We start from the raw sequence: 24,104 nt of genomic DNA on the forward strand, positions 1-24,104 counted from the left end.
TAGAACCTGAGGACACCCGCTGATCTCTACAGGTTTCTGTCCAATGGTGAGATGAACACGCACGTGTCAAAACACATCGCGAAACTGCAAGCCGACGACAAGCACGCTTGCTCTTACCCCATGTGCAATGGCCAGACCTTCACTGTTGCAGGGCTCGTGGACCACAACTCAACCAAGGTGTCGTTAATGATGCTGACGCGACGATACGACAACGACGAAGGCACCGCCCACCACGAGTGCCGACAGGCAGCGGGCGTTCAACCAAAAAGCACAGTGTCGCAACTAGGTCATCTCATCAGGAACGGTTTCCGAGGGCTCCCAGCCACATACCATGTATCATATAGCTCAGACACAACAGACGCCTGTAAGAATGCATGACAGCTGCACTGTGTTCATTATCGTCCTTTTTTCATGCCTCTGATCGTCTGATCCTCGTATCCTCAAAGGCCACCACCCTCCACACGTTCATGTGCCACTTCCAACGGGACCAAAAGGGGTACTTTCCCACGGTACCCAAAACGCGTCACACCGTCATCACGCGTCAACCCAGAAGTTGCGCGCAGGGAAGGCAATGTTGTTGTCGGCACCTACCCACCCACACCGCGTCCTCCAGACCTTCAGCATGGCCAGCACTGAGCAGCTCAACACCTCAGAGAGGTGGCTCACACAGGCCCTCGAGGGCGACCAGCGTGCTGTGAGTGGGCGTCCCTCGCGCCCGGATACTGACTCCACAGGTCACCTTTCACGAGCTGTCGCGCGAGATCGGATGCCATGTCCACCATGCCAAGAAGTGAGCTCTGCTTCCCTTTCACACGAGCTCGGCCTAACCCCCTTCCCAGCCTGATGCGCGCCTACCTCTCCTCGCACCCGGCCGTGGCCGCGACGTACCTCCTCTCGGGCCCGCTCCTCGCTTCGTCGACGCTCGCGCAGACGCAGGTGGCCGCCAACGGCGGTGGCCCAGCCACGCAGTCGCTGGCGCACATGAGCGCGACGCAGAAGATCAAGATTGTGGACATGGACCAGATGAGCGACGACGAGCGTAATTCCGAGGCGGACGCAGAGGAGGAGCGCGAGGAGATTGAGCTCGAGCACAGCGAGGACAAGATCGCCGTCGACGACCAGGGCGCCGTCGACGACCAGGGCGCCGTCGTCCCCGAGGAGGTTGCGCGCTGGGGAGTCGTTCTTGTGGGCCAGGACGCGCTGGACGGTGAGTTTGGAAGCGCGAGGGAACGGCGCGCTGATGTGTAGAGAAAAAGGGCCTGTTCGAACCTGGTCAAGTGAGCGTGCACGTCTACGCTCTCAGCCCGGCGCCTGCCAAGGTGAGTTAACTTGATGCAGTCGGACACTAACTGACGTTGCAGGACGCGGCACAGCTCTTGACATGTGCGCTCGCCGTGCGTGAGCACAAGGCAAGCCGCAACCCAGCGGTGTACGGCACGATCACTGGCGATGCGCTCGGTGGCGGCCCGGCCAAGGCGATGCGCGATGGCGGCATGGACTTTGGCAAGAAGGCGGCCGACAAGCCCAAGGAGGTCAAGGAGGTCAAGAAGGAGCCCAAGGTCGAGGTCAAGAAGGAGGAGGTGAGTGAGAGGCGTGTTGACCCCAAGCTGACCTCTGCAGCCCCAGGCCAAGGCCAGGCAGGCGCCCAGGAGCAAGCGCAGAGTCATTGCGTCGTCGGACGAGGACGAACCCGAGCCGCCCAAGGCCTCGTCGTCCAAGGCACCTGCCAGCAAGAAGCTTGAGCCCACCTCGTCAATGGTCCGCGCAGACGACCAGGCGGCGATGGAGGCCATGTTGGTCATGGACGTCGACGACTTTGACGATGGCGACGACGAGTTCTCGGCCAAGAAGAAGGAGGTCAAGAAGGAGGTCAAGAAGAAGGAAGGCGGTAAGCGCAAGCGCCGCCAGGTGAAGAAGTCAAAAGTCGAGATGGACGACAAGGGTTACATGGGTGAGTTGGGGATGCAGTTGCAAAGGCTAACCACACGCCAGTTACCAAGGACTACTGGACCGACGAGTCGTACTCTGGTGGCTCGGAGACCGAGACCGACTCACTCCCCCAAGCGACGACGAAGAAGGCTGCTGGCAGGGCGGCCAAGCCTGATCCCAAGGCCGAGTCGAGCTCGAGCAAGGCTCCTGCGCGTCCCACCAAGTCTGCCCCTCCTCCCAAGCCCGCTGCTCCCGCAAAGGGACCGGCCAAGAAGGGCGCGATGGGACAGAGCACGCTTGCTGGGTTCTTCAAGAAGAAGTAGGCCGGGGGTGGTCGATCCATCCTCTGTGTATGCATATAGTATAGCCTAGAGTACAGATCTCCCGGCATGGGCTGTGCCGATGAGAGAGTGTGTTCTTGGGGGGAGAGGTGGGATTGCAACATCCCATCGAGATTAAGCTTGGCATGTCAGACACGTACCGCGGTACCGTGGGCGCGGTACGTGTCTGACATGCCAAGCTCGTCCAAAGTCATTGGACCATTGGCGCGGGTGGAGCTCGGCTCAGAATCGGAACAGCCAAGCCAACAATGCTGGGATCTAGAGTCTCGGCTGTGTTCGAGTGCAGTGAGCGGTGCAACGGCCACGGGGGCCACGGGACCTAGGCCGCGACCGTGGTCTGAGACTTGTCCACGTTCCGTAGAGTGTGTCACAATTCCTTCGGAAGGTGGAGCCAGTGGCCAGTGGCGGGCAGAGGGGGAGAGGGCCGGCTCGTCCTTCCCCCCCGCAAAAGGCGGATGATTGATATGACGGCTGTGTAGATAGATTACAGAATTACAGAATGGGGAGGGGGCGGAAGACGACAGAATGGGCATTGATGCTTGTACGACGGCTGGTGTGGTGGGTAGTGAAACCTGACGTGTCCTGCGCGCACCGCCATTGCGAGCACCGAGGTTTGCACTGCCATGGGCCATGGGACATATGGTGTGTGTGAGAGAGGGAAGGCGAATGCCAGGCACAGCCTCTTTGACGGTTCCCCCTCCCCTGGCTGCTGCTGCGGTTGCCCCGCGCCTTTTGCACGCGTTTCGTCGGTCGCCTTTCTCTTTCGCCGTCATTTGCACGGCCTCGTCCCACGCCTCTCTCCCCGCCGTCACCGGAACCACCCCCTCCTCCCCATACTCCCCCGCTGCCTACTACCGCCTGCTGCGACGTGCAACCCTCTCTCATCTTCACATCGCTCTACATATCATATCTCTCCCTCCAACAACGCGTCCTACCCCTCCCTCCCCTTTCTCCCGTTTACCCTTCATTACGCACGACTCTCCACCCACACCCTCTCCGCCTCCCCCGCACCGACCCCTCTGCGACCTCCGTACCTCCACGCTTCATCGCTCGCGTCTTGGCCTTGAATAAATCTCACCCGCAAGCCACGGTGAAAGAAGCACTTGTCCCAACTGGCATCGTCCTTTGACACCCTACACTACACCACACCACACCTCTTGCAGCCGGCGACAATATGCAGCCTGGCCATATTTACAGCCCGCCAGCTGGCTCGGCACCGCTCAACAACGACCCCTACGCCAACCCATCCCAGTACACCACCTACCCACCAGCAGGCCAGCCGCCCGGGTATGGCCAACAGCCTCAGCATCACGACCCCTTTGCCGACGGCCCTCCTGTCCCTCCTGTCCCCCAGCGTCCCCACACCCCGAGCTACAGCAGCTACAACCAACCACCCAGTCGCGTGGACTCTCACACCCCGTACAACCTCGGTGACACGGGTCTGACCTCGCCCCCTCCCCTCCACCCCAGCACCTCCAACGTCGACCTCTCGTACCCGCCCCGCCACCATGAGAGCCCGTACCAGCCGCTTCACGATGACATGTACGACGACTCCCCCTTGTTGAACCACGTGCGCCCAGACCCCAGCTTCAACATTGGCCCCCTCCCCACCGCCTACCAGTTGAGCGACAGTGGCGCAGCTCCTCCTCCTGGTGGCCCCGGCGGCTCGCCCCGTCAACAACGCATTCAGTTTGACCAGCCGTACGCTGATGGTGGTCTGCGCGAGGACGGCCGCGACAACGCCAACATGCACTATGGCCCTCTCCCTGCGAGGATGGTGCGCCGCAACAAGACCACCAAGCGTGTCCAGCTGTTCCGCGGCCACCTCGTGCTCGAGGTTGATGTGCCGACCAAGCTTCTCGAGAAGTGCAGCCGCCGTGACGGCAAAGAGTTTACCAAGCTGCGTTACACGGCTGTTACATGTGACCCCGACGAGTTTGTGGCCGACAAGTACGCCCTTCGCCAGCAGCTCTACGAGCCCGCGCGCAAGACCGAGCTCTTCATCGTCATCACCATGTACAACGAGGACGACATGCTGTTCTGTCGCACCATGCGCGGTATCATGCAGAACATTGCTCACCTGTGCACCCGCAGCCGCTCCAAGACCTGGGGTGAAGAGGGCTGGACAAAGGTCGTCGTCTGCATCGTTGCCGACGGTCGTACGAAGATCAACGACCGTACGCGTTCGGCCCTGGCCGCCCTCGGTGTCTACCAGGAAGGTGTCGCCAAGAACGTCGTCAACGGCAAGCCCGTGACGGCCCACGTCTACGAGTACACCACCCAGCTCGGTATCAACTCCAAGGGCGACATTGTCGCTGGCGGTGACAAGTATGTCCCCATCCAGCTCCTCTTCTGTCTCAAGGAGAAGAACCAGAAGAAGATCAACTCGCACCGTTGGTTCTTCAACGCCTTTGGCGCCACCCTCGACCCCAACGTCTGTGTCCTTCTCGACGCGGGCACCCAGCCCGGTCCCACCTCGATCTACCACGTCTGGAAGGCCTTTGACCTCAACTCGTCCGTCGGCGGCGCTTGTGGTGAGATTGTCGCTCTCCCCGGCAGGTTCTGGAAGAACCTCCTCAACCCCCTCGTGGCCGCTCAGAACTTTGAGTACAAAATGTCCAACATTCTCGACAAGCAGTTCGAGTCCATGTTTGGTTACATTTCCGTCTTGCCAGGTGCCTTTTCGGCCTACCGCTACATTGCCCTCCAGAACGACGCGACCGGCCAGGGTCCCCTGGAAAAGTACTTTTACGGCGAGAAGATGCACGGCGCCGGTGCCGGTATCTTCAAGGCCAACATGTACCTTGCCGAAGGTGAGTCGGGCCCCGAAAGGAAAGGACATGTACTGACACCTTTGCAGACCGTATTCTCTGTTGGGAGCTGGTGTCCAAGCGCGACAGCAAGTGGACTCTTCACTATGTCAAGTCGGCCAAGGCCACCACCGATGTGCCCACCGACGTTCCCGAGCTCGTGTCCCAGCGTCGTCGTTGGCTCAACGGTTCGTTCTTTGCCGCCGTCCACTCGATCCTCCACTTCCACTACATTTATCGCTCCTCGCACTCCATCTTCCGCATGATTGCTCTCCACATTGAGCTCGTCTACCAAATCTTCAACAACATCTTCGCTTGGTTCGCCCTGGGCAACTACTACATCACCTTTGTTGTTCTCTGTGACTCCATGTCGACCGATGGCGGCTCGTCAGTGTACAAGTACATCTCCACAGTGTTGCACTACGTCTACCTCGCCTTGCTACTGGTGTGCTTCGTCCTGTCGCTCGGTAACCGTCCTGCAGGATCAAAGGTCGGCTACACGATTTCCATGGTTGGGTTCGCCCTCATCACCATCTACATGATGTTTGCTGCCATCCTCCTCGCGGTGAGGGGTATCAAGGCGTTCACCGAGGACGGTCTCACCCTTGCCGACGCTGTCAGTCTGGACAATGCGTCCAGCAAGCAGTTTACCAACATTTTGATCTCGCTCGTGGCCACCTACGGTATCTATGTCCTCGCCTGCACGTTTGCTCTCGACCCCTGGCACCTCCTCACATCGTTCGTCCAGTACCTCCTCGTCGCCCCTTCATACATCAACGTTCTCAACGTGTACGCCTTCTCCAACGTGCACGATGTCTCGTGGGGCACAAAGGGCTCAGACAAGGTCAGCGAGGACCTCGGTGTCGTCAAGTCGGACGGCAAGGGCGAGGAAGTCACCGTCGAAGTCCCCGTCGAGCAGCACGACATCAACGCCGTGTACGAGGCAGAACTGCGCACTCTGGCCATCAAGGTCGAGGAGGTCGCGTCACCCCCGAGCGCCGACCAGCAGCAGGAAGACTACTACAAGAACTTCCGTACCAACGTGCTTCTCGCATGGACCCTGTCAAACGCCGGTCTCGCCATGGCCATTCTCAGCATCACCAGCGGCGGAACCTCGATCGCAGTCTACTACATGATCGGTATCCTCTACTGTGTCGCTGCTCTTTCGTGTAAGTTGTGGTGGAAATGCTTCGCTCGTTCAAATCAACTGACAACCTCTCCAGTCGTCCGCTTCATCGGCGCCACGCTGTACCTCATCATCCGCCTGTTCATGGGCGAGTAATTCCGCAAAACACCCCCAAAAGATGTGGTTTTCTTGACAAGGTTGGAAAGGGGGACCGGTATTCGAATGTCGAGTGGTCGTTTTTGAGCTTTGAAGTGTGGGGTCGTGAAGGGCCCCCAGCAGCACGGTTACCAAACAGGACGGAAAGAGCGTTTGCTCCTCCTCCACCCCCCTTGTGTGAACTGTTTTCTTTTTCTGGCTCCCCCAGATGCCAAGATGCGATACCTTATATTGTCCAGTGATCCAGTGACGCAGTGGCGTGGCTTAATCTAATCTGCAAAGGGGCCGGGTAGCCTTCCCGTGGCCTGTAGTGGACCCCAACCAGGATGAAACTGAAACTAACCGCAGCCAAAAGGCCAAAAGGGCAAAAGGGCCCGCCCAAAAACTTGAATTAGGCGGAAAATGGCCCGAAATCCTCCAACACGCCACACCACCACCTCCGACATCGTCCTGACCGTCCCGACTCATTTCCACCGTCCACCAATGCATGCAGAGGTGCATGGGGACGCCAAAAAGAATGGAAATACACCGTAAGGGAGTCGAACCCCTGCCGCGTCGAGACTGCACTTGGCAACGACGCATGATACCGTTTCACCAACGGTGTTATGATGTGGGTTGATTTTGTCGTGTCGAGAAAAATTGTCTCTCTTGCGCTCTTTTGCGAGCAGTTTGGGCTGCCAGGCGGTGTTCAGGCGGTCCAGATCGTTCAGGCGGTTCAGGTGGTTCAGGTGGTTGTGCTGTGCACAGAGGAAAAGTGGACGGACAACAGGAAAAAGTCGTAGTCGAACCTCAGGGAAGGCTCGACGCCACCTCATGTAAGGCCAGGGAAGGCAGAGTCATGCCAGCGACATCGTATCGTAATTCATCTCTCTCTTCTCTTCTTCATTCATATCATTCGACTGTACAATCCCCACGACAGGTCTGAACGGTGGGAGGGCAATGTGACAGACGCGACGCGAGCGGACGGACGAAAGCGATATGTGCCTGCTAAAAGTGTCAGCCCAAAGCCGAAGAGCCACCACCACCACCACCGCCGCCGCCGCCGCCACTGTGACGCGCCTCTGCATCACTCTCGTGGCGCTCGCGCCGCCCGGACCGGACACCTGGGTGTGTCCTGGGCTTTGGCTTGGCAAACGTTCACCCGAAGAACAGACAGAAGCCCGCTAGCAGAGCCTAGGCTAGGCGTCTCGGGGTCACTCATGCAATGTACTCACAGTCACACCGTCACGGCCGTACATTGCGTCGCGTGTGGGTCGGCACCGTCTAGTGCGAGCAGCCGCAGCCGCTGGAGCACGACGAGCACGAGCTGGAGCCACCGCAGCTGTCGGGGAGTGTGAGCTAGCCGCCGAGAATGGGCCGGGAGAAGGAGGAGGGATAACTCACCAGCTGCCAGTGCAGCTCGAGCAGCCGCCCGACGAGGGCTCGGTGTAGTTGACAATAGTGGCGACGGCGAACTTGCTGTCAGCGGAGCCCTGGGGGAAGTCAAACTCACCATTGTGTTTGAGGTGATGTGGTGTTTGCGGTAGAGCGAGAGGAAGGTAAGAATGCAAGTGAGGAGTCGAGGTGGAGTGAAGACTGTTGAGAGAGCGCGACCGTGTGCTTCTTATACGTCCTGTCGTTCAACCGCCACAAGCATGTACACCCGTCCGTCGACGTACCACAACACTGTACGATAGCCGCGGGCATCGGGTCAGAGTCTCCAGCTGCCCCCGTTTGCCAATGTCGCTAAAGCAGCGCACCCACGCATGCTCATGCACGTGGTGGTGTGTCTGGCTTCTTGTTGCTTCTTTCCCACTCGCTGATTGTCCGGAGCGCTCATTGTGCGTTCAAAGGTCCGCTCAATGAGAGGATTTCGCGGTGGTGTTCTGACAAATGAGGCACTGGCGAAGCGACAAGCGAGCAGCTTGTGGAGCTGGCTATGCTTCTAGATCCCCCACCTTTCCCTTATGGGCAGGGAGAAAGAGCATGCATAAGTGTACCACACGCTGCCTTGTCGTCGTCCACATTGGCTGTGGGCAGATACGCTGTGTCTCGGCAGTCGGCGGAATAAAAAAACCCCAAACTGACCCCGATTTCCGTACCATTGTCCGATACCGTATTGGCCGATATCGTGCCACTCTCACCGTGTCCACAGGTCGACCTACAACGTATCTCATGGCGCTGGTGATCCTGGACCAACTTAGCTGCTTTCTAGCGCTGCCTTTGGGGGAACGAGTGCTGCTTCTCGGGGGAATCTCGAATGTCTGTCCGTGTCCGCGTACCGTGTCCGTGTCCAACGTCCGACGTCCGACCGTCCACCCTGCTCTAAGAAGCGCTTGGACCACTCGGGACGAAGCGGGCATTGGTTAGTGGCAGCGTCAACATGTGCCGGCGACCAGTCGTAAGGAAAATGGCAAGCTGATTGGAATATCTGGGTCAATCCTGTGATCTGTACATCTGTAAAGGCGGTGAGTGGAGCCGACGGGTCTCCGAGTCATGGAGGTGTCGGTGTCACATACCGACATCCAGTCGGCCAGTGAGCCGGTGAACTAGTGCCCGCCACGTTAGGAGCAGCAGCTGTAATGTGCTCCTGCCAGTGCGAGTGGGTGGGGGAGATAGGGCAAGGGTGTAGGCGCTAACGTTTATGCACGCCCATGAGATCTAACTGCCCATCATTGCCACCAGCAGCTGCCACATCCTCTTTCTGGTCCCTGATGAACAACAGCCCTTGGCCTCGCGTCTTGTCACCCATCACCCACACTCAGGTAACCATGCCATGGTTACTCTCACCCCATCCTCACGGCAAGATCTCTCAAAGAATTTGACCACCTTGTTCCCCCAAAGCATGCGCTGATGCCGGCGTGTGTGATGCGGCCAATCTGGTCACATCCTGTCGTCATACCCGTCCTCCGTTCATGATCCGCCCACAGACTCGTCCCCCGACCCCTCCCGGTCCCAGTCAGGCGTGGTGGTAGTCACATAGACGACACCTTCCATCCCTCGTTTGGTTCATTGCGCAAGAGACCGGACAGTTGGCGTCGGAGGAGGAAGTGGAACAAGCCGCCGCATGGCCCGCGGAGGCACCACCAGCACGAGAGCCATCTGCAAGTGGGTGAGAACAGTCGACCACCGGCCACCAACACGTACCCTCCCGAGAGGTCTGGCTCGTGGTCACCACGGTCGAGCTCTTGTGCGTATCGGGGAGGTTCGGGCTGCCACAGCGTCAATCCAAGAGCCTTACCCTCCCCCACATCCGTCCTCCCGGCCATACAGTGACCCGGGGCTAGCCGCCACCCCTCTCCACTGGGACCCTGCACTCACGGTTGTGGCCGCAGTGTAGACGCCCTCGTAGCTCCGAGTCGCGGTGGTGGCGAATGGGTCTTGAGCAATGTCTGGTGTGCCCATGGTCGATGTGGAGAAAGTGAGCTGTGCAGATTGTGGGGATCTCTCAACGTGTCCTTCACACTCGCACTCCTTCTCGTCGCCCTCGCCGATCACTGCGCTGCGCCCCGGATGGCACATGCGCAAACGCAACGAGGAAGACGTACATACAATGACATGGCCAAATACACTATACGATGGTCGTGAACAATGGTCACTCTACAACCCCTCCCCCTCGTAGCGTGACCCGCACGCTCTCTCGTTACCTCTCCCTGCTGTGTCGTAGCCTGGTCTCACAAGGCAGGAAACTGCTCCTTGTATCCCCTAGCCCCGACGCTACATTGTGTTGCTGCGGCGCAAACAGCGTTCTGCCCATGTAGGCCCCATGGACAGGTACGTCGCCATGGTGAGGTTATCTGTTGAGGCGCCGTGTTCCGGGTTGAAGTCGTCTTCGAGCGGCGACTCGCACAGCTCGTGTGGACTGACGGAACCGTCGTGCTTGGAGGACGTGTTGGTCGAACGCGGGTCGCTCGACGTGCTGCCGTAGGGTCCTCGCTGGTGGGCCTGGCCCTTTTCGTCGCTGCTATCCAGTTCGCGGTCGCGGTCTTGGTGGCGACGGCGGAACAGCCTCATCTTTGGTCGCCGGGACGAACGCGGTGTGAAGAGGCTGCCGAGAGAGGACCAGGCGCGGGCGATGAAGTCGCAGCACCCACTGTGGCACGCGTTAGTGAGGTGCAACCATTGTGTTGTCACGGCCGCCGCCATGAATAGGCTATAGGCTCCACTTTTGCCCGCCACCATGTCGCAGGCGACCAGTCCACTCACCACGATGAGTTGCAAACGTCATCTGTGTCGTGCACGCGACCGCACGGGCCGCACTGTACGTCAGCGGTGTGCTCCCTCCCTCCTCTTCGCCATCCAGTTCAACTCACAAGTGCCATGACCATGGTGGAGTGGCAGGTAGCGAGCAGTCGATGAGCGTGACCGTAAAGTTGAAGGTGGAGCTCTCAACTTCTAGAGATCCGGGTGTATCCGGCTGCGTCGGTAGGATGGAGCGAGTGCACCGGTCTGGTGGTGGCGAGAGAAGCGCTCGGGAGGCCCGGAGCTGTTGGGTTCTGGCGAGAGGGACGGTAATACGCGTAGGCGGCGACGTGGCTGGCCACGAGGCAATAGGCTGTGCTGTGTATGAGACCTGTCTGGATAGACGCGACGGACGATGCTTCTTGATGGACGGTTTCTCTTTAGTGTCGCGTTTCGAGTGTGAACGAGAAGGTCGATGGGCCTCGAGGCCTCGACGGGGGGGCTCGAGCTTGATATCTCATGGCAAGACTAGGGTCTTGGCCGCATGCCCATCGTCGAGTGATCCAATGATCCAGTGATCCTGCCCCGTCCTGCAGTCCCTACGTGTTGGCTTGGCCTTAGCTTGCGTCCATCCTTAGCCCAGGCTCTCGCTCTTTCTCTCTCTGTGGAATGCGTGCTGGCCGTGCTGGCTTGCTCCACGGAGTGTCCGAGCGTCAACATATCCTGTTAGTCGGCGTTGGAGTGGCTTTTTCTTCGGTGGCTCTCCGTCCAACACCACACCACCCACCGCCACAGGCACTCCGAACCGCCAAAGTGTGCACACTTTCCCTAATCCGCCGTAACCCTCGTCCTTCCTCGGCAGCGTCCGGCCCGATGCACAAGTCCGACAGGTAGCAGCGGCCACACCTGGCCACATGGTTCCCTGCACGGCCTGTTTCCTGGTCACTCGGCTTGGTAGGCTTGTGGCTTGTAGGCGTGCAAGATGAGAGGAGACGGTGTTACACAAGGTGACGACCACCAGCCAGTGTCCAGCTGTCGCAGCCTGCAGCATCTACAGCATGGCCTCCAGTTGCAGCTCGTCAGTTGTTCAGTGCCCACGTAAGACATGGCATGAGCTGGAATGGTGACACTGCCCTCCGCGGGTTAACGCCCCCGTTGACCCAATTTCACTGCCTATATCGTGCATAATCCTATTCACAAACCACCGTCCCTCTAGACAATCTCGTACTTGTCAACAGTGAGAATCTTCTCCTGGCTAAACGCGTGGTCACCGCCACCGACAATGGCGTTCTCGACGTCGACGTTGGCGAGCGAGCCCGAGGCGGCAAAGCCAACGTTGACGGGGAAGAAGTCGTCGGCGTCACCCTCGCAGCGGAACTCGATGGATCCTGTAGGCGAGTCGGCGTCCACAGTGTCAATGGTCCACACAAACGCGCCGCGGTCGGCAGACCAGTCGACGTCGTCGCCGCCCGTGACCGACGGGAAGGCGTTGGGCGGAATGGGGATGGAAATGACGACATTCTTGAGCGCGAGGTGGCTGGCCTCGAGCTCGTACTCGACAGCAACGTCCGACGAGCCGTCGCCGCGGGGCTGGGGCCAGACAGTGACGGTGAGGGGCACGCGGCTCTCGTCCTTTGTGGACAGGCGCCAGCGGAGCACACCGAGACCCTGGCCGACGGGGAAGGAACGCGACTGGTCCTTGAGCGCGATAACCTTGTCGCCAGCACCGAACTTGGCGACGTTGGGGTGCTGCTTGAACTGGAGGTCCGAATAGTCGTTGGGGGCGAGCTTGAGGCTGGTCTTGGCATAGGCCTCGTCCGAAATAGTAAGATAGAGGTCACCCTTGAGCTCGAATGCCTGGAGGCCACCGTCGCGGTGGAGGGTCGCCGACAGCTGCTCCTTGATGCCGATGTGGATGTCGTCCTGCTCGACCTTTTCCAACACGTCCGCCGACACGGCGACCTCGGGCTCGAGCTCAGGCTCGGGAACCATCTCAGGCTCAGGCTCGAGCTCGGCCTCGTGACCAAGCTGCGAGATCAAGTCGCTCTGCTTGCCCTTCTTGCTGCCGAGCTTCATGCCCGAGCCCTTGAACACGGGCTTGGACGCGGCCGCGGGACTTGGGGTGCGGTACTCGCGCTGAGCAGGCGCCTCGAAGCGGGGTGCGGGCGACGCAATGGGCTGGTAGCCGCCAGCCATGCCGCCCATGCCGCCGCCGCCGTGGTGACGGCCGGCCTGGGCAAGACGCTGCTGCTCGCGACGCTGCATCTCGAGCTGCTTGGCGCGACGCTTGAGCTCCTCCTTGGCCTCGGCCTCCTTGTTGCGCGCGATAATCTCCTGGATCTTCTCCTCGTGCGACTCGCCCTCGAGCACGCTACGGACCTGCGAGAGGCTGACGTTCTCCTTGTAGCCCAGCGACACGACCTCGTCGAACGCGCACAGCAGGTCGAAGCTGTGGTGGAGGATCGCAGGCTCGGACATGGCGGGCGTAAGCGACGAGATGAGGCGGACGAGGAGGGAGAGGGTGTTGATGTCCTAAAAACGGTCAGTTCTGCTACCGGACCGCGGCGCGGTGTGGTACTGCTCACTTGGAGAATGTTGGAACCCTTGTTGGTAATGAGGATCACGAACAGCTCCTCAAATGGCTGGTACACAAAGCGAACATCGTTGGTCTCGACAGTGGTGTGCTGCGAGTTGGCAGGGATGAGCTTGGGGAACGATGCCAGGAGACCGTCAATGCGGGAGCGTTGCATTGGGCGGAATTGCCTAGAGAGGAGCGCTGTGGACAATGGTCAGCCCAACTTGAATGAACACACACACGCGTGAGGGACGCGCAACGTTCAACTCACGCTTGCCGCTCCGGGTGCAGATAGATGCAGCGAGGACGACCTAAGAATGGTTAGCAGGACGTTCGGGATCCAACTACCCACCATGTTGCACTACGCCCTCGAGCTCGCTGTTGTTGTGGATGGGAGGAAGATGAGGCCGTTACAGTTGAAATGGACGTGGAGAGGAGGCGTGGAGGACGGTTGAACACGCGAACCAGGGTCTCACCGACTAAAACGGGGGGGCTCAATTACACTAACCGTCACAATCACACCGACGTCACAGCCCATGCATTAACCAACCCAACTACTTGCATACACATGCTACAGCTACCTCTTGGCCTCTCTCTCTCTCTGTCTAATCAATCTGCATGTACTCTTGCTTCACAGGGGACATGCTGTGGTGGCTGCGATGTGACGCCTGGGAGCTGCTAGAACCAGTCTTCACCATCGGAGGTGCACTGTTTCCAGCAAATGGCCGCGGCGGTGAGCCATGGTTTCCCATCGCAGCGCCCACTACAGGTGTTTTTGGTCCACCGAGACGGAGCTTGATGCCCGTGGCGGATGGTGGCCCAGGCGAGTGTCCACGCGGGTCGACGGCACCTGACGCCTTTTCGTTCATCTTGAGACGCAGCACCTTTGCACCTTCCGACTCGCGAGGCGCCTGCGCACCGTCACCAGACTTGATGACCTTGCGGCCACTGGGGAGGCGTCCACGCGACCAACGGTCGGCGCCGTGAGGTCCAGAATCCCAGGTTGCGCGGAACCAGGCTTCGGTCTCGTCACCCGTTGCCTTGCCGCGGGCCTTGTTGAGCGCAGCAACGTCGGCACCGCGGATCGGGTCGCCATACAGCATGGGGCCATGGTCGCTACCTTGTGCCTGCGGAGGACGAAGTGATGTGAGACGCTCTCGCAGGGTTGGAGGGAGGTATGGTGTTCGAATTTGGTGGAGAATGGACGATATGATGCCACTCTGGTTCGGGTTGACTGGGATGAGACGAGTCGGCAACACATCAGAGTGCGAGGGGACAATGGGGGAGATGTGGGGAGGAGGGAGAGCCTGTGACAGAGTGTCGGCTGGGCTAAACTTGTCGGGGTTGCCAACAGTGAGTCGAAGCAAGTCGGCGGCCTGTCGACGGCCATCGGTCTGTCGAAACATGAGTGAGGGCTCATCCACAGTCGTCTCATAGGTCGTGACAAGGGAAGGGAATGACGAAGGAGCCCCTGGGAGTGGGGACGGCACAGATGGCTTGGGAGGGTCGGTAAAGCTGTGGGCCTCGGCCAGTTGTGATGTGCTGTAAGCCACCGGTCGACGGTATCGTTCTGCCACTGATTGGGGAGCAGGGACAGCATCAACTGGCACAACAGCACTGGAGCCAGTGACGATGGCATCCTCCTGCCCGCTTGGTAAAGGCGGAAGCCATGAGAGATCTGGGGACCGGGGTCGATAGTTGACGCGTGGGGGTTCCTCGCCATCGACGTCCATGGCCTCGTCCGATTCTTCAGACTCTTCGTCCTCCTCTTCCGCTTCCTCTCCTTCCTCCTCGTCCTCATCCTCGCTGTCCACAGGAACAAATGTCCTCTCAATGTCGGTTGAAATGTTCAATCCATCGCGGAGGTAGCCTGGCCGTTAGTTGAATTATAGTTAACCCCCTCAACCCACCTGCAAGCTCATCCATCTTGCCACCCGTAAAGCTGACCTCCTTGTCGAGGTCCGCCGTCCATTCTTGCAGCTCTGTGATGCCGCCAACGCCGAGATCTTCCAGTGCGTTGACGACATCAATAGCAGCCACCTTGGAGCGACCGGCAAGCGCGGCGCGTTCGGTACATGACGTGGCCACCAGCTGGAGGTAGCGCGAAAGCACGCCCGAAAGGGTGACGCTTGCGGCGCGTGACGTGGATGCGAAACCTGTCTGCGCGAGCGTGTGTAGCGCAGCGAGGTGAAGGACGGCGTCTGGCGACGCGGCCATGGTGGGTGGTGGGTTTGTTGTTGGTGGAGGAGCGTGTGCGTCAACATGAATCGATCGGTTAATCGGTTGCAGCCAGGGCGCGCGGGTTTCAAGCTGCCACAGTGGCAATTGCCGCATATTTCCGAACCTTGCAGTGCTCGTGTGCACGAACCATATGCATGCAATGCTGCAAACTCAGAGCAGGGAGGAAGTACTGGGTTATGCAAATACAGTCTCGGCACGACTTGGCTTTGAGTACGAATGGGGTACGACTTGGTGGATGGGTGGAAGTGGCATGGTTCTCATGTGTGGCGGTCGGCATTGCCTCCCCTCATGGTTGAACGCGGGATTCGCCATTTTCACGTGTCTACAAGCTGTTCCCAGTAGGCTGGTCAAGGAGGCTGGGTCCTCAGGCAATGGTAGCGGTCGCTACATACACTTTCAGAAGCATACGTGGGAGCTCAGGTCAACGAGCCGGGTCGTGAATGTCGCGTGACTTGGTCGTCAGCCGGGGCTGATATCAAAAGGTTGTTGTTGTGAATGTCACTGGGCGACCTGCAGACCACCTGTTATTCAATGCGCCAACTGCAAAATGGAGGCTTACACTGCCATGGACCCATTGCGTTGGGTGTTCAAGGTATCTTGTATCCGGCGAACGGGTCGCGTGCAGCGGTTGCAGTTCCCAGGCCTGTTGCCTCTGCATGCCACTGCCGTATGACGCACCTGTCCGGCGTCCGGCGTCCGGCGCCTGCTCTCCTCATCTGGCCATTGACCTCCTGTCATGCCTCCGATTGCCCATGAAGGAGCACCATATCTAGGACACGACCTCTTGCCGTTCGGACGACGTGAGCCAGGGTTTGGTGACAACGGAGTTAAGGGCCTGCCACGCCATGACTGCGTAGACACGTTACGAACACATCTGCGTTGTTCTATGCAGAAGATGACGAGTCCGGGGTACGCTAGTCAACGGGGAGGTGGCAGTCATAGACCAGTTCACCGAACAATCTTGAAGGAGTGATCGGCAGAGGGAGGATCGGCATTAGTGGCACCTGCCGCCACATTTTCAACTGACCTGTTTATCGATGTAAAAGACACCGTCCGCACTTCAGCTCGGCACCTCTGTGTCGCCCATGGCATCGACAGTCTTCAGTGGATCGCAACAACCGTCAGTGTATCGAAACAAGCGTATGGGCCTGGCGGGCCGAGAAAGGTGCTTCTTGGCGATCTGCGGAACCTTTTAGTCCGGAATGGAGGCACGCTGTCCCGATACGTGGGCGAAACCCACGGGCACCGTATCGACTCCTACGCATGGTTGAGGGGCACAATAAAAATCATGACAAATCGTGAGAACAGCATGCAGTGTGCGCTGTGACATGCACAGCACTGGCAATGCGGATGCACGAGGCGGTAGAGATTGTGCCATATTGAGCGACATTTAGGAACTTCGGTATTGATCGTATTGACAAAGGTCACAAATGCGTCAGACGGTGCGTCACAAATGACGGTGCCCCGGGCGCAAAAGTGCCACATGCGGCGTTAGCGGCAAGATTTTTCGATCAATCACCCATTCTGCGTTCTCGCGGGCGTGTCAACGCAGGGCCTACTCAAACCTCCATCCCATCCCATCCTCAACCCCAAAAACAAGACAAGATGTCCGACGACGAGCACCACGAGACCTTCGAGGCCACCGGCGGTGGGTGCACGATGTTGTGATGAAATGCTGACTTTGTAGCCGGCGCCTCCGAGACCTACCCCGCCCAGGTATGTGATTGAGAAGCGTGCAGAGTTGCACTTCTCGACATTCTTTCTCGTACTAACCATGTCGAAAGTGCTCGTCCCTTCGCAAGAACGGCCACGTTGTCATCAAGGTGAGCATTGTCCCTGTCTCTGCGTGCTCTGAGAGTCCGGAATGGCGGTGATGGCGGTGAACTTGTCCTGTGAGGCCGGGGGAGGTGCAAATCTCTTCCGATTGATCCGGGACATTTTGAACCGCCGCTCTGGAGCGGCTTTGGACGTCTGCTGACAGTTTCTAGGGCCGCCCCTGCAAGATTGTCGACATGTCGACCTCGAAGACCGGCAAGCACGGTCACGCCAAGGTCCACCTTGTCGCCATTGACATCTTCACCGGCAAGAAGATGGAGGACATCTCCCCCTCGACCCACAACATGGACGTCCCCAACGTTCGCCGCACCGAGTACCAGGTTCTCGACATTGCCGACGGCTTCCTTTCGCTTATGGACGCCGACGGAGGTGCCAAGGACGACGTCAAGCTCCCCGAGAACGACCTCGGCAACGAGATCCAGGGCGCTTTCGACGACGGCAAGGACATCATGGTCTGCATCGTTGCTGCCATGGGCGAGGAGCAGGCCATTACCTGGAAGGAGGCTCCCGCTGATAAGTAATTTGGCGTTCGTATGAGAAATGCTAGTTCTTACAGTGATCTGGAACGTCGAATGAAGGTCGTGCAAGCAGTGGAAGAGTTGGAAGGTCGATGACGGTGGACGGGGTATTTTTCCGGTTGGCTGGCGATTCAGTTCGGCCCAGGCGTTATAGCGGCCGCGAACAGCCCCAGGCACGCTCTAGGTTGCGGCTGTGGCTTGGACGGGGAGGTCAGACGACACGAGTCGAGGTATGGGTCAATTTCTGAAAAGAGTGGACAACGAGGAGGCTCGGGTGGTGTCATGTCTTTTTTTCGGTCAACCATCTGGCCAATGTGCATGGTATGTTCATGGAATGTAGCTGAGATGGTCTTGGGTGTACTCATGTGTCTTTCAGGCCGGTATTGCATGCATAGGATGGCTGGGGACTGTTGGAATGCATCTGTGGCGGTTTGAGAAAGAGAAAGTGGAAATTGAAATTAATATTAATGGCAGTTGCCACAACCACGTGGCGTTTCTAATTGTCCTTTCCTATATCAATTATAAATTCAATAATTCCTGGCCGGTGCGCCAATGGGTGGGCGTAGCTGTGGTATGAGCATGCTGCAGTGCACCCGAGGAGGCTCCCACTGATCCACTGACTTGCAGTATCCAGCTGGGGCACACGACCAGACCAGTGGCCACTGACCAGTTTCCTCTGACGTGCAACACGTTCAGGACGGGAGCAGATACCAAACCCACAGGCCAGAGGCCAGGTGGAGGTCGGTTCATCGACAGTCAGCATTCGCCCATCCATACCATCTACTGTGCTCATTCTCCACACCACAATGACAACAGACATCACAGTGCCAGATACGTCGTCGACGATCCTCGTGCTCCACGACCCGGAACTCGACCCAACTCCCTTTCTGTCCCGTACGTCCGTGTCCCAGGCCCGTGTCGCCATGTTCACACTGCAGGCCTCCTTGACGTCCAACTCGACGACGACCCTTTGCGCGACCATATCCCATGGACGATTGACAACAAGTACTACACTGCCGATGTCAATTTTTGCCCTCTTCCCCTTGGAGTGTCGCCGCTTGCGCACCCAGTCGTCATGTACCTGTTCTCTGGAAAGGTATGGGCCTCCCTCCCTTCCCTCCCCGTACTGACCGCTTCCAGGCGCCAGACCCGCTTCCACCATCGCTCACCCGCCTGTCAGTGCTCGACCCTCCTCCCGACCTTTCTGTCGCTGTCCGCATAAAGGAGGGCACCGAGCCCGCCGCCGACACCCACCCCACTGCCGAGGACATTGACGAGGAGGACCGTTTCGACGAGATTGGCATGGAAGTTGTGGACGAACGCGGCGTCGTGGACGACGATGACGAGAGGCGTGAGTTGAGGCACTGTATGGTTGGCACTGACACTTAGCACTTGACCCTCTCGAGACTGTCCGCCAAACGCTCATGACCCACATGTGGCCCAACATGGTCCGCAAGGGTACCCGCGGTGGCAACGTTCCTCGTCCAGACATCATTGTGGACGCTGAGAATGACGGAAGCAGCGACGAAGCGCATTTCCCAGTCACCTTTTCGGCGAGGACACCAGAACCCCGTCCAGCGGGACCTGTGAGCGACTTCCCCACGCCGCCTGGGCCCACGTCTCTCGATAATGACGACGGCGACGACTTTGGCGACTTTGCACCGCTCCCAGACGCGTCAGAATTTGGCCCCATCCCTGGCGCTGATGAGTACTCTCGCCTCGAGTCGTGGCTCGACAATGACGGCGACTTCCCTGACGCCGACGGTGACGACGAGGGTGACGATGTGGCGGCCATCATTGCCGAGGCCATGCGCCATATCCCACCAGGCATGAACGGCGCCAACGGCGCGAACGGCCTGTCATTTGAGGATGACGACGACGACACGGCAGGCTTCGAGGACAACTTTGGACCTCTGACCGGTGCGCGTGGCAGCATGCCTGCCATCCCCCTGGACCCTACCCCGATCCTCCTCCACCTCCAGCAGGTGCGTGCAGAGTTGTCGCAGGTAGAGGACGAGGACGAGCGTAGAATGCGTGCAGCGGCCGAGGTGGAGCGTCTCATGTCATCGCTCGGTATGGATGGCGGAGACTGGGACGATGACTTGGAAGGAATCGACGGATTGGAGCAGAATGGCAACGGCGACGAGGACACGCTTCAGAGGCTGGCGCGATTGGATATGCTGGACGAGTTGTAGATAGATGCATGGTGCTGTCCTGGGTCTAGAGATCCCCCTTTCGGGACACCCATTTCTACAGTGACAATGTTGAAAGTGGGTAGGACCTGTTTCGCGATTTGGCTCCATACGGATGCACGGCGGCCACCACCCTGTCAACAAATGCTTTCCTGATTCTCCACATCCTTCCTGTCCCTCCTTTTATCCTTCGTCGCTCGCCATGCTGCTAGCCGGCCCAGAGGACCTCAAACGGACTCTATAGCGGCCGGCTCGACCCCCGCACGCATACAGTGCATCACTCAAACACTGCACAACAACCATAGCCCGACCCCACCCACGCAATCTTTCTCCAACCATGTCCGTCGACATTGACTGGTCGCTCCTCTCCGAGCCCACCTCGTCGTCTCTCTCCGAAACCCTCATTGCCGCGCTCAACACGCAGCTGAACCGCGCCTCCAGACCGTCATTCCTCGGCCCCGTCACTGTCACCTCTTTTGACTTTGGTAACATCGGCCCCGACGTCGAACTCAAAGACATTCGTGATGTCTGGCGAGCATTCGACGAAGGTGACGACGAAGGTGATGCCTATCTCGAGGCTCAGGCCAGCGAACGCGCTGCGGAGGAAGCCCATTCTCACAGTCCCCCGCCTCCTCCGCCTCCTCCAGCGCCTGCGTTTCGCCGTGGTCCCCAGCGTAGTCGTCACTCGTCAGCACCTCTCCCTGGCCGAAACCTGCACCCATCGGCGTCGCAGTTGAACCTCATTGACGACGACCACTTTGACTTTGGCGAGCGCGACGACGCCAACGACTCGGTCTACTCTGGCTTCCACAGCGGGCGCAACTCTGTCGCCTCTGTCGGACTCGGCGTAGGCGGTCTCCGTCGTGGACCACCGCGCTACCCAATTGTGCCTTCCACCCCTCCCCGCATGGCCAGCACTGGTCCTGCGATCGCCGTCCCCATCGCCCATACGCACGGCTCAAACCCCACTCGGCCAGGCGCGCCGCTTCATGACTCTGCTGCTCCCCTCTCCCCACCTCCATCCCCACCTGCGCACCCAGTTGGACTGCCCGAGACCCGCCCAAACCCACTACCCTCGGTGCAGATCCACATGCGCCTCGATCACGCATCCAACATGAGCCTTACGCTCACCACATCGCTGCAGGTCAACTACCCAAGCCCCTTGTTCATGTCCCTGCCTCTCAAGCTGGTCATCACAGGCCTCACGCTCGCGGCAGACTTGGTCTTTGCGTATTCTGGGACGAAACACCGTGTACACGTCACAATAGTCGACACTGGCGAGGACCAGCCGCCGACTCCTGGCCATGGCGGACACGGACTGCACGGCATGCCCACAGGGCACTATGCCATAGGCCAGCGCGTGCTGCCCAACCTCCATATCGAGAGTGATATCGGTAGCGCAGACGCCCACGTCTTGCGCAACGTCGGCAAGGTTGAGCGGTTCATTGTGGACGTGGTGCGCAAGACGCTCGTGGAAGAACTTGTCTTCCCAAACTTTCAAACCATCGCTCTGGCTTAGAACATGTCCTGCTTCTGTAGAGAGAGAAAGTGTGACGCACATCGTATGCATGATACAACACTCGTTGGTACATTATAACCAAAACATCTAGTGCCGGCACGTGCTACACCAAAACCCAGTCGGCCATCTATCCCTACTTCTTCAGCGAGCGACGCATCTTGTTGCCCGCCTTGGAACCGGGCTTGCGGTCCAAAACCTCCTCCGGCTTGGGCGCCTTGCGTTCGCGGTTGCGGTTCTTGACGTTGGCAAACGTGAAGAAGTTGGTAGCCTTCTTCTTGTTGGTAGTAACACGCTTCTCCTTGACAGGCTTGGCACCGTCCGACTCCGACTCCGACTCGACCTCGACACGAGCCTTCTTGGCGGAAGGAGCATCGTTGTCGGCCGGGAAGACGTCCTCCCAAGCAAGGTCGGCGTTGGACTCGTCGACCTCCTCGTCGGAACTCTCCTCCTCCTCCTCCTCGTCATCCTCCTCCATGTCCTCGTCCTCCTCGTCATCCTTCTCGTAGCCCTTGCCCTCGTCCATCTTGTCGTCCTCGTCAAACTCGCCCTCCTTGGTGCGGTCGTCGGCGAGGTACTTGGTCATGGTAACGATCTTCTTGATGGCCTGGGGAACACCCTTGACCTTCTTCTCACCCAGAAGGTTGCCGAGGGCAATCTCCTGGGCCTCGAGGACAGCAGTGGTAGCCTCCGAAGCCTCGTTGACGGGCTCCTCCTTGGCAACAGGGCCCTCCTCGGTGGGACGGGCAGGAGGGGGAACGAAGAAGGGGATCTTGCCACGGATCCAGTCGTTGAGGACCATCTTCGCAGCAGCCTCGTGGTCGGGCTCACCACCCTTGAGGAGCTTACCGGCCTTCTTGGCAATGGTACCAAGAAGGATAGCAGCGCCCTCCTCGCCGTGCCAGCCACCCTCGCGGTGCTCGAGGCCGTAGGTACGCTCAATGTACTCTTGGCGAACGCGAGCAAGAAGGGTGGGGATGTGCTCGGCGGGAGTGTCGAGGTTCTCCACACGCACGACACCCTTGAGAACGGTGTCGGCCTCGGTGTCCTTGGCCGAAATGGGAACAACACCGGGGCAGTCGATGAGGTAGATGCGGCGCATAAGGGTAATGTACTGCCACACCTTGGTCTCTCCGGGGATAGGAGCAACAGTGCACACCTTCTTCTTCTTGATGGTGTTGATGATGCTCGACTTTCCAACGTTGGGGTAGCCGATGAAGCCGACAGAGATCTGCTTCTTGTCCGAGTGGAGGACCGAGAACTGACGGAGCAGCTGGATGAGCGAACCCTTGCCGAACGAGTTGTTGATCGACGCGTGGAACGCAATGGTGGGAGCCGAGAGCGAAAGGTGCTTGACCCAACGAGCCTGGAGGTCAGCAAAGAAAATAACAAAAACTGATATCCAGATAAAGATGTGTGGCCGAAAACTAAGGGGTCTGGACGAAGCATGTGCACAAAGGCGGTCCAAAGCCCAACTCAATTGGCCTGCTACGAACCCTTCTGGGCCCCTCACCGGCGACCAAAACGGCCGCCAGCTTTTTGGTCCTCGAACACCCAAGACGGGGTCGGGGGTGGGGCGCTGGCGAAGGGACGCTCATTCTTCCACTCTCGTAACAGCCCAGATGCGTATAAAATCCGCCGAAGCGCGCGCTTAAGGTCCTGACTGGAGTGTGGGATCGTGATAGGGGGGATGGGGAGGGGAAAGGGGGGGAAATATACGGAAAGCTGACACTCACTGTAACCCAAGTGGGGACAAGGTCGACCTTGTTCAGGACGTAGACGAGGTGCTTGTGGGCCTTCTCCCTGCGGAGATACTCGACAACGGGCTTGCAGCGGGTGCCGATAGGGTCACGGGCGTCCAGGACGTGAATGACAACGTCCGACGAGTCGAGGACCTTGTACAGCTCGGCCCAGATACGACGCGAGGTACCCTTGGCGTAGGCTGGCGCGGAGGCGAGCGAACGGGTAGGGTGGAAGGCGGCGGCGGCCTCCTGGTCGGCCGAGACAGTGTCCTCAATCTTGGCGTCCGTGGCAGCCGACGACTCGCCGAGCTCAGAAAGCGAGCCAACGTCGAGACGGGGGCGCTTGCGCTGGGCCTTGGGGCCGAAAGTGTTGGCGAAAGGCTCAGTCTCGACAATGTGGACACGCTTGGTGGCCTGCTCGCTCTCGTCCTGAATCAGGCCCATGGGGAGCTTGTTGCGCTTAAGCAGGACTGAGTAAGGGTCGGCCTTGTGGCCAGCGAGCGCGGTACGGAAGTGGTCGAGCGCGGTCTGCGAAATGACACGCGTGTTGCCGAACCAGCGGCGGTCGGGCTGCACACGACCAGGGGTGACCTCCTTGCTCTGGAAAGCGGCAGCCTCAACGATGACACCATCCTTGTTGCGCACCGCCTTTCCACCGTTGAGCATCTTGAGACGAGAAGCGGCCTTGGCATCGCGGTAGAAGCTGGGAAAATTGTAAGCGCGGTCCCAGCACGAAGATCTGCAGGTAGACTCACTTCTCGCCCTTCACACGCTTAAGGTTGAACTCGCCCTTCTGGGCGGAGGACTTGACCTTGCCATGGTCCGCCTTCTTGGTGGACTTGTCGTGGTTCTTTCCTTTACCCATCTTGTGAAGGAAGGGTGAACAACTTCAAAAAGTTGTGCTGGGGGGGAAGATATATCGAGAAACGTTCAGCGAAACACAGAAGTTGAAAGGGGTGCG

The 24,104-nt window shown here is 59.0% G+C and overlaps 11 protein-coding genes and 1 non-coding gene across 12 annotated transcripts; 5 read left to right on the forward strand and 7 right to left on the reverse strand.

The window, feature by feature from the left end:
- Positions 1 to 622: 622 nt before the first annotated feature.
- EHS24_000698 (uncharacterized protein) lies at positions 623 to 2,252 on the forward strand (the record flags this gene model as incomplete). The annotated part of the gene is made up of 7 exons (XM_028616521.1): positions 623 to 694; positions 735 to 790; positions 840 to 1,207; positions 1,249 to 1,319; positions 1,362 to 1,580; positions 1,627 to 1,951; positions 1,993 to 2,252. 7 exons carry the CDS (start codon positions 623 to 625, stop codon positions 2,250 to 2,252), a joined length of 1,371 nt encoding a protein of 456 aa, XP_028480378.1.
- Positions 2,253 to 2,398: 146 nt separating this feature from the next.
- EHS24_000699 (uncharacterized protein) lies at positions 2,399 to 2,902 on the reverse strand (the record flags this gene model as incomplete). Its single annotated transcript, XM_028616522.1, has 1 exon — positions 2,399 to 2,902. One exon carries the CDS (start codon positions 2,900 to 2,902, stop codon positions 2,399 to 2,401), a length of 504 nt encoding a protein of 167 aa, XP_028480379.1.
- Positions 2,903 to 3,444: 542 nt separating this feature from the next.
- Positions 3,445 to 6,362, forward strand: CHS1 (Chitin synthase, class 1; the record flags this gene model as incomplete). The annotated part of the gene is made up of 3 exons (XM_028616523.1): positions 3,445 to 5,083; positions 5,131 to 6,249; positions 6,304 to 6,362. 3 exons carry the CDS (start codon positions 3,445 to 3,447, stop codon positions 6,360 to 6,362), a joined length of 2,817 nt encoding a protein of 938 aa, XP_028480380.1.
- Positions 6,363 to 6,886: 524 nt separating this feature from the next.
- On the reverse strand, positions 6,887 to 6,966 carry EHS24_000701. Its single transcript has one exon. It is a non-coding gene; the product is annotated as a tRNA-Gly (tRNA).
- A 2,258-nt stretch (positions 6,967 to 9,224) lies between these two features.
- EHS24_000702 (uncharacterized protein) lies at positions 9,225 to 9,746 on the reverse strand (the record flags this gene model as incomplete). Its single annotated transcript, XM_028616524.1, has 3 exons — positions 9,225 to 9,231; positions 9,489 to 9,553; positions 9,663 to 9,746. The coding sequence occupies 3 exons, from the start codon at positions 9,744 to 9,746 to the stop codon at positions 9,225 to 9,227; spliced, it is 156 nt and encodes a 51-aa protein (XP_028480381.1).
- A 312-nt stretch (positions 9,747 to 10,058) lies between these two features.
- On the reverse strand, positions 10,059 to 10,669 carry EHS24_000703 (uncharacterized protein; the record flags this gene model as incomplete). The annotated part of the gene is made up of 3 exons (XM_028616525.1): positions 10,059 to 10,434; positions 10,548 to 10,600; positions 10,655 to 10,669. The coding sequence occupies 3 exons, from the start codon at positions 10,667 to 10,669 to the stop codon at positions 10,059 to 10,061; spliced, it is 444 nt and encodes a 147-aa protein (XP_028480382.1).
- Positions 10,670 to 11,735: 1,066 nt separating this feature from the next.
- On the reverse strand, positions 11,736 to 13,453 carry EHS24_000704 (uncharacterized protein; the record flags this gene model as incomplete). Its single annotated transcript, XM_028616526.1, has 4 exons — positions 11,736 to 13,055; positions 13,109 to 13,299; positions 13,370 to 13,409; positions 13,451 to 13,453. 4 exons carry the CDS (start codon positions 13,451 to 13,453, stop codon positions 11,736 to 11,738), a joined length of 1,554 nt encoding a protein of 517 aa, XP_028480383.1.
- A 250-nt stretch (positions 13,454 to 13,703) lies between these two features.
- EHS24_000705 (uncharacterized protein) lies at positions 13,704 to 15,315 on the reverse strand (the record flags this gene model as incomplete). The annotated part of the gene is made up of 2 exons (XM_028616527.1): positions 13,704 to 14,968; positions 15,009 to 15,315. The coding sequence occupies 2 exons, from the start codon at positions 15,313 to 15,315 to the stop codon at positions 13,704 to 13,706; spliced, it is 1,572 nt and encodes a 523-aa protein (XP_028480384.1).
- Positions 15,316 to 16,944: 1,629 nt separating this feature from the next.
- Positions 16,945 to 17,696, forward strand: TIF51 (Eukaryotic translation initiation factor 5A; the record flags this gene model as incomplete). Its single annotated transcript, XM_028616528.1, has 4 exons — positions 16,945 to 16,987; positions 17,027 to 17,055; positions 17,124 to 17,162; positions 17,328 to 17,696. The coding sequence occupies 4 exons, from the start codon at positions 16,945 to 16,947 to the stop codon at positions 17,694 to 17,696; spliced, it is 480 nt and encodes a 159-aa protein (XP_028480385.1).
- Positions 17,697 to 18,499: 803 nt separating this feature from the next.
- Positions 18,500 to 19,888, forward strand: EHS24_000707 (uncharacterized protein; the record flags this gene model as incomplete). Its single annotated transcript, XM_028616529.1, has 4 exons — positions 18,500 to 18,587; positions 18,632 to 18,789; positions 18,834 to 19,044; positions 19,083 to 19,888. 4 exons carry the CDS (start codon positions 18,500 to 18,502, stop codon positions 19,886 to 19,888), a joined length of 1,263 nt encoding a protein of 420 aa, XP_028480386.1.
- A 334-nt stretch (positions 19,889 to 20,222) lies between these two features.
- On the forward strand, positions 20,223 to 21,404 carry MDM12 (Mitochondrial distribution and morphology protein 12; the record flags this gene model as incomplete). Its single annotated transcript, XM_028616530.1, has 1 exon — positions 20,223 to 21,404. One exon carries the CDS (start codon positions 20,223 to 20,225, stop codon positions 21,402 to 21,404), a length of 1,182 nt encoding a protein of 393 aa, XP_028480387.1.
- Positions 21,405 to 21,537: 133 nt separating this feature from the next.
- Positions 21,538 to 24,008, reverse strand: NOG2 (GTPase required for pre-60S ribosomal subunit nuclear export and maturation; the record flags this gene model as incomplete). Its single annotated transcript, XM_028616531.1, has 3 exons — positions 21,538 to 22,767; positions 23,138 to 23,846; positions 23,899 to 24,008. The coding sequence occupies 3 exons, from the start codon at positions 24,006 to 24,008 to the stop codon at positions 21,538 to 21,540; spliced, it is 2,049 nt and encodes a 682-aa protein (XP_028480388.1).
- Positions 24,009 to 24,104: the final 96 nt, after the last annotated feature.

Source organism: Apiotrichum porosum, assembly GCF_003942205.1.
Source record: "Apiotrichum porosum strain DSM 27194 chromosome Unknown scaffold_1, whole genome shotgun sequence".
Classification (NCBI taxonomy): Eukaryota; Fungi; Basidiomycota; class Tremellomycetes; order Trichosporonales; family Trichosporonaceae; genus Apiotrichum; species Apiotrichum porosum.